Source organism: Eurypyga helias, unplaced genomic scaffold (genome assembly GCF_000690775.1).
Source record: "Eurypyga helias isolate BGI_N326 unplaced genomic scaffold, ASM69077v1 scaffold28332, whole genome shotgun sequence".
NCBI lineage: Eukaryota > Metazoa > Chordata > Aves > Eurypygiformes > Eurypygidae > Eurypyga > Eurypyga helias.
Window position 1 is genome coordinate 18,861 of NW_010235820.1, and position 10,465 is coordinate 29,325.

Genomic DNA, 10,465 nt, shown 5'->3' on the forward strand with positions numbered 1-10,465 from the left:
GCGTACCTTCAGGTACAAAGCAGTCTTGTTGATACTGAACCGTGAGTTAGAGATTGTAATACATGAATAATCCTCAAAGTAATAATCTGCGGTTTTGTTTTCTGGTGAACTTGGTAGAGCGAGAACGCTCGCTTGGCTCTTTGTGAGCACCCTCAGTGGACACCAGTAGTGGTCATTCTGGGACTTCTGCAGTGCAGCATTCCTCCTGTTTTGAAAGCGGAGCTATTGGAAACCCTTACCGCTTTTGGAAGATCTCCTGAAATAGGTGCTTCCCTCTGGCAGTCCCTGGAGTTTACACAGGTATTGTAGTATTTTCAGTGCCTAGAACTGTAGCAGCCAAATCTGTTAAAATTGTCAGTGTATTTGTAATATTAGTGTATTTCCTCCTGAATTTTCTTGTTGACGTTGTTGAATATCTTTTCTTTTTACTCAGTTAATGCAGTTTTTACTTTGAAACAATTTTGAAATTGACAGTATACAGGTTTCCTACCAGATTTCCCTGTATTTCCCTGTGTTCAGTTTTTTTTCTTCACTGTATGTCATCAGTAATAAATGCTCTGCAGGTGGCATATTTTTCTGTTTGGGTGGGTGGTTTTTTTGATGTGTAATATTCTTCTGGTGTGAGTGGTACTTATAGAAGTAGGGGACTGGCTAAAAAACTCCACTCTCAGGCATTTAATTTTCAGAGGAAGTTAATTGTAATTTACAGGATATTTTTGCCAACTTTCACATTCAGGTAGCAAATGTCAGATAGATATTAAAAGCCCTACCTTTTAAAAAAAGTGGGTTTTCCCTTCTGTCTTGATTTCAGAAAAAAATTTTAAATATGAATCCTAGGAAGACTAGTATCAAATGAAAATGCTCTTGGTATGGTTAATTCAAAATTCATAATGGTATGGGTTTATTTTATAGTCTGTGTTATGGTTCAGACTAATTGCTGTGTTGTTTAGAAGACCTTGAGGCATTTGAACTGCAACTGCTGGTTTGTTGCTATTTACTGATGAAAAGACCCTGACAATAATGACATGCTGTAATAGTAGCATTTTAAATGCTCACCATCTTTGGTTAATATTTGCTTTGATATTCCTTAAAATACACTGTTGTAAGAGATAACGAGGGAAATGTCTTTCCCTTAGCCAATATAAGACAAAAATCATTAATGTGAAAGTGCCTCCGCTCCTTGTTTTGTGTAACAATAAACCTGATGCATATCTCTGAGGGTGTAAAGCCAGAAGCATACAAATGTACAACATATAATCCAGCCTTTCAGTCAGAAAAATCTTAGTTTTTTTAGGAAACAACTTCTTACAGCTAAAAAGGGATGAGTACCCTTTAGTCCTGATAGAAATCATGGAGATGCATTTTGGTGATGTGAAATGTATAATTTCCCTATTTTCATTGCCCTTTCTGTTTTGGTGATGTGAAATGTATCATTTCCCTGTTTTCATTGCCCTTTCTGTTTTGAAGATATTACAGACTGTGAGAAGTCCAGGGCAGAGACAAGCAATTGGTATTGAGGTAAGGGTTTCTCTCTATCTAGGCAGCCTCTCTGATTGTCTGCACATGACTTTGGGAAACAATTCCAGAGCCTGCATCTGCCACTGTGTCCATGGGAAGCCCTTCGAATAGGTGCTGTCATATCGCTCCTTCTTATTTCACTCTCAGGCCTGCTTGTGATTTCTGGAAATTCTGTCCATGTCTGAATCTAGTGTAGCTTCGTAGTGGTAACAGTGCAGCATCTAAACCCTCAAATTCCTTACGAGCACATTAAGATAAAATTTGCCTCATTTTTGTTACATCTTAGTACAGCTCACTTTACTAATGGAAGTGGTAAATAAAAGCAAAGTATGTAAATATCTTCTAGTGTCTCAGAAAGGAATGAAGAGTGTATGAACTGAACTGAAGTTGCTCAACTGAAATGACACTACTGTTTCTTCACTGCTTTTGCTTTGTTTGTGCTGTACTGTCGACAAAAATGAAGCAAGGTCAATCAGCTGTAAAGTAATTCACAGATGATGCCCTTATCTGTTTTCAAATGTTTCTTCCTCCCTCAAAATCTTTGATTTCTCACCTTATGTTTTTGCTGTCCTCTTGGGAAGGTCGAATTGAATGAGATTGAGTCCCGATGTGAGGAATATCCTTTAACCCGGGCCTTCTGTCGACTCATCAGCACACTAGTGGAGAGTTCATTCCCCTCCAACTTGGGAGCAGGTCTCCGCCCACCAGGCTTTGATCCCTATCTCCAGTTCCTCAGGGATTCTGTGTTTCTCCGATTCCGCACCAGAGCGTACCGAAGAGCAGCTGAAAAAGTAATTATTTTTGTTTTATAGGATGTAGTTAAGATGATTTGGCACTGCCAATGTGGTGCAGATCTGTTTGAGAAGCTGTGCAGGTTTGCAGCAGAGGTAACCTGGAGCAGTTCATAGTGTTTTTCATTCTGTAAATAGGTGATTTTTCAACTCATGGGTCATCAGGGTCTATGAACTTCTAAGGAGCCTGTATAAAGTATCGTTTAAAAAAAAAAAAGTTTATATTACTGCTAAGTTTCAATTTACTATACAGGATTCTGCAACTCTACTACATGGCTGATGGCTTCTGAACATCACATGCCCAAATTTACAAGTCAGATCTGTCCGTTCCTCATTGTTACTTCAGAGAATATTTCTGACTTCCTGAACCAAGGAATTTGAGTTTCCTTTATGATACTTCTGGATGAAAGTGCATCCTAAACTGTATCCTGGAAGCTATTAATGATCTCTTTCTAGCTGTATGCCTAATAAAGGTTCCTTAATGCTTGCAGTTTTAATATTCTAATATGTATATTGTATAATAGAGCCTAAAATAGGCAATAATTCTGTTGCGGTATTCCATTTTGTTTCAGAAAGAAAGCTTGGCCTTTCAGAATATTTGACACAATGAACCATAAGTGTTGTTGGATTTTACAATTAGGTAGTCATGCCAGTGTTCTGATCCATCACTGCAGTGCTTGTTGTATTCTTTGTCATCCCAGTCTTGTTGCTGCAGTATCAGTCTTACTCTGTGTATGACTTTTTCTTCATTTTGTGGTTATCCACAGTGGGAAGTAGCTGAGGTTGTTCTGGAAGTGTTTTATAAATTGCTGCGGGACTACGAACCTCAACTTGAAGACTTTGTGGACCAATATGTGGAGTTACAAGGTGAACTTGTTCATTTGTTTGCTGACAGACAGAATTGTAACTTGCTTTGCTCTCTTGCCTCTGTCTTATTATCTTGATTAGTACTGCGAGTAAGCTGATGGAAAGCTAGACCAAGGCTTCAAGATAGGAAGATGTTCAAAAAATGTCCACAGCATGAGTAGCTACCTTGCTGATTCAGCAGGGCTTCATGTACGCCGTTTCCTACTTCCCTAGCTCTAGTGGGAGGGTGACTTCTGTCTGTCTTGCTTTGATTAGAGCAGCATTTGACACTTAAAAATCACCTTGGTTTTGGGCTTGTTCTTCTGGATTTCTTTGATCTATATTTAAATCATAAGGTTAATTTAAAGATGTGGGTGTATTTGATACATCCTCTAATATTAATATTATTACTATGTTATTCAGAGCAGAGAGTAGAGTTGTGATCTGAAGTCCTTTAATTCTGGACAACTATTCTTTAAAAGACCAAAGTAGATGGCAGGTGCCTCATTGAGGAAATTGAGGGCTGATTTGGACTGCAGATTTTTTTTTTGTAATACAAAGTTTCTTAGCATTCAATGCCATCCTGATGCCTGTGGGTTTGCTTGTGGCAGTAGAGCTATAAGAACCACTTATCAAGTGAACAACAACTTTAAGACGTACCTCCCGCTTGAGCTCACCTGTTTGGGAGGCCTCTGTGCCCTGTGCTTTGACAAACAGTTCTCGTCAGCTTAACTGACTTGAGCAATTTCTGTTAGCTCATCCCTGCCCTCAGCTAGTCCTTCAGCTTGTATGGTTATGTGTGGGCTACGTGACGTGTTGCAGGAATGAGTTAAAACCGATCTTTTTGACTAGATCCATTTCTTGAAGTGATTGGGTGTGTGGCTCCACAGGACGTTGGCATGTTTATTGGTATGCTGGGAGATAGCGCAGACAGGGGATGAATGGAAAGAGGAGGGGATTGCTTAAGCTGATGCCAAGACAAACTGTACCCCCATTCTCACTTGCATATTAAAAGATTCTTACTGCTCTCCTGCTTTTATCCACCATAGTCTCCACTGGGAGACTAGATAAACCAGAAATATCAGTCTTGGCTTTTCCCTTTAATTTGTTTCATGAGGGCCTTTGAGTTTTAGGATATTAGTTTCATTTTTGTGTACACTGTTGCAGCAGACATGCAGGTATCTGTACCGTATGAGCATCAGGGGTTCAGTGGACTGTCTCAGCTTTGATTTCTGGAAATGCTTTTTCCCTCATCTGGGGTCTTGATGCAGGTTTTGGGGGATGTAAACTTTTTCCAGTTATTTTGCAGTCTTGCAAAACCATTTAATGTAGCTCCAGTGTGGTATGAAGTCCTAGCCTTGATTTGAATTCAAGGTCAGATCTACAAAAAAAAATTGAAACTGTGCTGTTAGATATTGAAAAGTAATGGTAATTGCCATTAGAACTCCTCCCAAACTTTTAAGCCATTGCCTAAATGGCTTACATGAAAAGAAAACCACTGAAGACTTTGTGTGCAGTACGTTTCATCCATTTCAGACGTTGCTTGCAACAACAGGGGCTGCTGTGTTTTGTAGCGCAGGCTAGCTTGTGTAAGGGAAGTCTTTTCTCTTATATGTTAATTTTCCCCCCTCCCCCCTCTTTAGGAGAAGAAATAATAGCATATAAGCCACCTGGCTTCAATTTGATGTATCATCTATTGAATGAGTCCCCCATGCTGGAACTGTCGCTGTGTTTGCTCGAAGAAGGGGTTAAGCAACTTGATACTTACGCTCCGTTTCCTGGTATGTACCTAGAATCTAATTTTCATGTGAGGTTAAAATGCGTACTAAGTAGGATTTAAAGCTGATGTTGTGTATCTTCAACTTGATGTTGTTTCTCTTGCATGGAAAAAGTGTGTTTTGGGAGAATTTTCCTGGTAGTATACAACTGACAAGTTCTTGGTGCAAGGCTTGGTGAACAAGGTTTATGATGTGGTCAGTTTAACTGCTCCTTTGTTTTTCTGATGGTTCTTTATTGTTGGTGCACTGCAGGGAAGAAGCATTTAGAGAAAGCTGTACAGTATTGCCTGGCACTTCTAGACTTAACCCTACAGAAAGAGAACCTTTTTATGGATCTGTTGCGGGAGAGCCACCTTTCCCTTATTGTCACGCCACTGGAGCAGCTCCTTCAAGGAATCAATCCTCGCACTAAAAAGGCAGATCATGTGGTGAATATCGCTAGGTATGTGCAAAGTTCTGAGAAGTGAGGAGTTTTGGAGGCACAGAAGTGTTTAGATCCTGGTCCTTGCATTACTTTTTCTAGCCAATACTTCTCTTTGCACAGAGCATCTCTGAATTTTTTTTTTGTGGGGGGAGGTGTCTTCACAGGTGGTTTGATCTGTGTATTGTCTGGTGCAAGACTGGGATCTGCATTTATAGTTTTTCTTTCTGAATCATTTTCCTCGCATGATTTCTTCCTAGTTGCCTTATGTGCAATGATTCCCTTACACATAATTTTCAGTTTACCACAGACTTCGGTTGTCATAGAGTGGGAGAGTAAAACTTCACTTGGTTGCTATTGGCCACTTCAATGTTTTACAGTATTGACCACTGGTTACTGAAAGTATCAGGCTAGTAATCTGAAACTCCATTTGAGATGGTAAACTTCAGGAGTTCCTGCTCCTTCCTGAAAAAAAATGTTACTGTTTATGAATTCACAGGCAAACCAGCATTGATGAATAGTAGAACTGAGTGCATAAAAAAGCAGGGATATTCTGACTTGGAATGCACTAAAAAATTGCACTCTTTATATATTGTTTTTGTCTTTCATTTATATTACTTTTTTCACATAACAATAGTTGACAAATAGTTTTAAAAAAGAAAAGCGTGCCTTTTAAGGTGCTTTTAAATTTTCTCTTGCCTATTTTTAGTACTTGCAGTAGTGATTTTTAGCTAGCTTTGGTCTTCAGTGATGCTCATTTCTGCGTGATCTGAAGGTATTTTCTCACTGTTTCTTGTGTGAGCTTTTGACCAGTTGTTTTAATTTATCCTGCAGTGTTTGAGGTAGATTTTGGATAAAAAGAATGGTAAAAATTCCAGGAGACATTATTATCCCTACTCAGCTTACTACCTTCCTTTTGATGGAGGAGTGCTAAGTGCTTCATGTAGACTGAAATTTTGTTTGTAGCCTTAACGTTTTCTCATGTAGTTTGATTTGTAAATGTTTTAGTTTTAAATGATTAATTTCTTTTACCATCTTGAAACAGTAAAATTCTCAAGAATTTTATTATGATATTTCATCACAATCTTGTATTTTTGAAGGTATCTTTGTCATGGAAACAGCAATCCTGAACTGGCTTTTGAAAGTGCCAAGATTCTGTGTTGCATTTCTTACAATTCCAACATCCAGATAAAGCTAGTTGGTGATTTCACACATGATCAGGTAAGTGCCAGTTTCTTTGGAGAAACATTTGAAGGAATACTGGTACTACATAATGTTACTTTAAAGGAAAGGACAGGATACTTTAAGGACATGGACTTCTTGCAAGAACTCCAGGGGAGGCCACGAAGATGCTCAGAGGGCTGGAGCACCTCTGCTATGGGGACAGGCTGAGAGAGTGGGGCTTGTTCAGCCTGGAGAAGAGAAGGCTCCGGGGAGACCTTACAGCCCCTCCCGGTACCGGAAGGGGCTACGAGGAAGCTGGGGGGGACTTTTTACAAGGGCCTGTAGTGACAGGACAAGGGGTAACGGGTTTAAATTGAAAGTGGGGAGGTTTAGAGTGGATATCAGGAAGATGATCTTCCTGGAGATGGTGGTGAGGCACTGGAACAGGTGTCCCAGAGAAGCTGTGGATGCCCCCTCCCTGGAAGTGTTCAAGGCCAGGCTGGATGAGGCTTTGAGCAACCTGGTCTAGTGGAAGGTGTCCCTGCCCATGGCAGGGGGGTTGGAACTAGATGCTCTTTAAGGTCCCTTCCAACCCAAACCATTCTATGATTCTATGGTAGGTTTCTAGAGCAAGTACATTCAAATTATATTTTGTCTTATATCTATCTACCTCTAAAAGTCTTTGACTGTGGCATTGTAAAAAAAACCTGCTTCATTAATTGAAAACAACAAAATCATGAATGTTTGCAAGAAGGAAAAGGACAATATTGTTTGAGATACTGAGACTTTTCCTTGACTTTATAGCTTTCAACTTGTGAGGATAATTTAGCCTATGTAACAACAGTAGATTTGTTTTTCTGTTCAGTGACTAATTGCTAACCTTAGCTTAGAAAAGCTATGACTCTTAACTCTTGGGTATTAACTGGGTTGTATAATTTTTGTCTAGAACTTCTATCAGTTTATATGGAGGAAATTATGAAAGATACTGTTTTCAATCTTCTTTAAATCCTCTTCATTTCCATCCTTCCATTGTTGAATACAGAGTATTAGCCAGAAGCTGATGGCTGGGTTTGTGGAATGTTTGGACAATGAAGATGCAGAAGAATTAATTAATCCAGATGAGGGTATGTAAAAGGCTTCGTAAAAATGCCTTACACTGTTGTGTTTTGTGTAGAATGAAATGAATGAAAGAGGTGAAGGAAGTGCTTTAAAGTCAGAAAAAAATGTTTCTTGTGTTGTTTTCTATAGAATTGAACCTTTAACAAATGAAAAGCACCAGTGTCTTGTTAAGATACGTCCATGAGATGAGGTGCCAACTATACACTGAGTCTGTTTTCAGAAGACAAATATTTAACACTACTCTGGATGTATTATTTAGAGCTGATTAACAGTACTTTGAAATTTTGGTTTTTTTATCCCTCTGACTAATATAAGTTGATGCCCTAGCCTTCTTGTCTTTAACTCAAAGGCTCTGAGGATTATTCCATTAAATTGATTTCTTCACTTCAGGATTCACCTAATTTTGTTTTTCTTTCTTAATCAAGAGCTGGAGCCTGAAAAGAAGCGGGCACGAATCCATCATGAAACACGGATCCATATCCTAAATCTCCTTATCACCTCTCTTGAGTGTAGTCCTCCCAGCCTTGCCCTGTATCTCTTGGGATATGAATTAAAGAAACCTGTCAGCACCACAAATCTGCAAGATCCAGGTATGAAGAGGAAAAATCAGTTTGGCATTTAATCAGTTGTGTTAGCAACCATGAGAGTGTTTATTGGAAAATTCATGAGGAGGAGCAGTTCCTCTTCAGAATACAACAACAGGCCTTGTTCTAATCCTCAAAAGCTAAATTGAAATATATGTTGATACCCAAATGCAGCATCTAAATGGTTTCGGGGTTTGATGCTTTGTTTGAGTTGGATTTTGGAACAAACTTGAAATTGGAGTTATGGGGGAAAATGATAATTTAGAAGTGACACATTATTTGCTCTTTTATGCAGCGTGGTTGTGTCCACAGTACAAAGAAATTGATTTGATGATCCAGGAAGTACCTACATGTGACAACATGGGAATCTACAAAGCAGACTGTCAATTTGAACTAGTTATACTACTTGACTACTGTCTTGTCTCTCCTCAAACTTCTGTGTAATTATAGAGAAAAATACCATTTTTTTTGTTTAATGTTGTAGAAGAAAACCTTTTAGAATATGTGCGTTTTCAGTCTACTGCTAGGTATATTAATGAATTTATCTATTCATAATCTATTTATGTATTCGTATGTGTGAATATATATATGGGGATATGAACTTTAAAGCAACAAGAGTAACATTTCTAATGATTTTTGAATTGGTGAGAAAAACAGCGTGTTAGAAGGCAAACAAGACACATCCTCAGCTTCTAACCTGTATTCGGTACAAGCCAGACACTGATGAACTTGAACAAGTTCAACAGAGGTGGTCAGGGGGCTGGAGCACGCAGCCACTAAGGAGAAGCTGAAGGAATGGGACTTCTTCAGCCTGGAGAAGGCTTTGGGGGGACCTAATAGCAGTCTTTGAATACCTACAAATTGGTTAATGAGAGGATTAAGCCAGGCTTTTCAGAGGTGTGTGGTGGGACAATGAAAGGCAGTAGGCTTTAATTGAAACAAGAGGCTCCAACTGCATATAGGAGAAACTTTTTCACCATGAAGACAGTGAAGCAGAGGAGTGGGTTGGCGAGAAAATCTTGGCCAGATATTTTTGCTGCAGTTCTGTGGAGCAGTATAGTGCAGCACAAGGTATCTGAACAAATTAGGGTCCATAATTCTGTGTGTTAACCTGTGTTTGCTATGGAGGCAATTAAGATCAAGAATGTTAAGAAATTATTTTTGTATTTTAAGGTGTCTTGGGTTGCCCACGGACTTGCCTTCATGCTATTTTGAACATACTGGAGAAGGGTACAGAAACGAGGAATGGGCCTACAGCAGTTCAGGAATCTCCTCATCTTGCAGAACTCTGTTACCAGGTATTCAGCGTATTTTCTGAAAGTAGTCGAACTAAAATTAGCTACTTCTTGGTTGGTGAACACAGATGGTTGAAGATTTTAATAATAGTTTCATTTTTAAAATGCATCTATCAGGTTTTTATATACATTGAGCACTTTCTATTCTACTTTTTTTTGTGTGAAAAAGTATTATCTTGTAGGAACACAGAAAATAAAGAATGTGCACTCATGTCAGAACTTGGAATTGGGATATACGTACAAAACTAATCTTCTAAATATTTTCAGTGAGCTTTTGAATCTGTTGTGACCATATGCCAATTTTCTTTTTAAATTTTGGAACTGTAGTTTGCCAGCATGTAAGATAGCTAGTAATTCCAAATGAGCCAATAAAATTCTCTATTCTGTAGCAGTGACAGGATGTATGTATGTGTGTCTGAGGGAGTGAGATGAGGAAGAGAGCTGAATTAGATGTATGTGCCAGGTAGCTGATGTTTGGCCTTAAATCATGTAATTATACACCCATACCATGTTGAAAATCTGTGGAATCTAGAAAGAATTTTAAACATTGAAAGTGACAGAGGCCATACTGTATAAGGAGAAAAAAACCCCAACAGATTACATTTCCTGTGTTGATGAATCTGGAAACTTAAAAAGACGCTCATTTTTAAGTGAGCTGAATAAATAGGCTTATGTAGTGTCATTTTGTGGGCAAACAGCTGTCAGAATCATCCTCACGATAGTGGCTTGTAGTCTTTTAATGTCATAATTCAATGTCACGGAATCACTAGGGTTGGAAAAGACCATCTAGTCCATGTTGGAAAAGATCATCTAGTCCAGCCGTCAACCCAACACTACCATACCCACTGGACTATGTCCTCAAGAACCATGTCTACACATTCCTTGAACACCTCCAGGGATGGTGACTCCACCACTTCCCTGGGCAGCCTGTTCCAGTGCCTGACCACTC

General features: G+C 39.0%; 1 protein-coding gene across 1 annotated transcript in view; it reads left to right on the forward strand.

Annotated features, from left to right (window-relative positions):
* NUP205 (nucleoporin 205kDa) overlaps window positions 1-10,465 on the forward strand; it is a gene marked incomplete at both ends in the record, with an annotated part of 38,678 nt that overhangs the window by 15,207 nt on the left and 13,006 nt on the right. Inside the window, 10 exons of the mRNA XM_010146883.1 lie at window positions 118-300; window positions 1,468-1,518; window positions 2,100-2,309; window positions 3,077-3,176; window positions 4,799-4,936; window positions 5,186-5,375; window positions 6,455-6,575; window positions 7,561-7,642; window positions 8,063-8,227; window positions 9,395-9,519. Of these exons, the coding sequence (XP_010145185.1) occupies window positions 118-300; window positions 1,468-1,518; window positions 2,100-2,309; window positions 3,077-3,176; window positions 4,799-4,936; window positions 5,186-5,375; window positions 6,455-6,575; window positions 7,561-7,642; window positions 8,063-8,227; window positions 9,395-9,519 (1,365 nt within the window). The remainder of the gene's footprint in view (window positions 1-117; window positions 301-1,467; window positions 1,519-2,099; window positions 2,310-3,076; window positions 3,177-4,798; window positions 4,937-5,185; window positions 5,376-6,454; window positions 6,576-7,560; window positions 7,643-8,062; window positions 8,228-9,394; window positions 9,520-10,465) is intronic.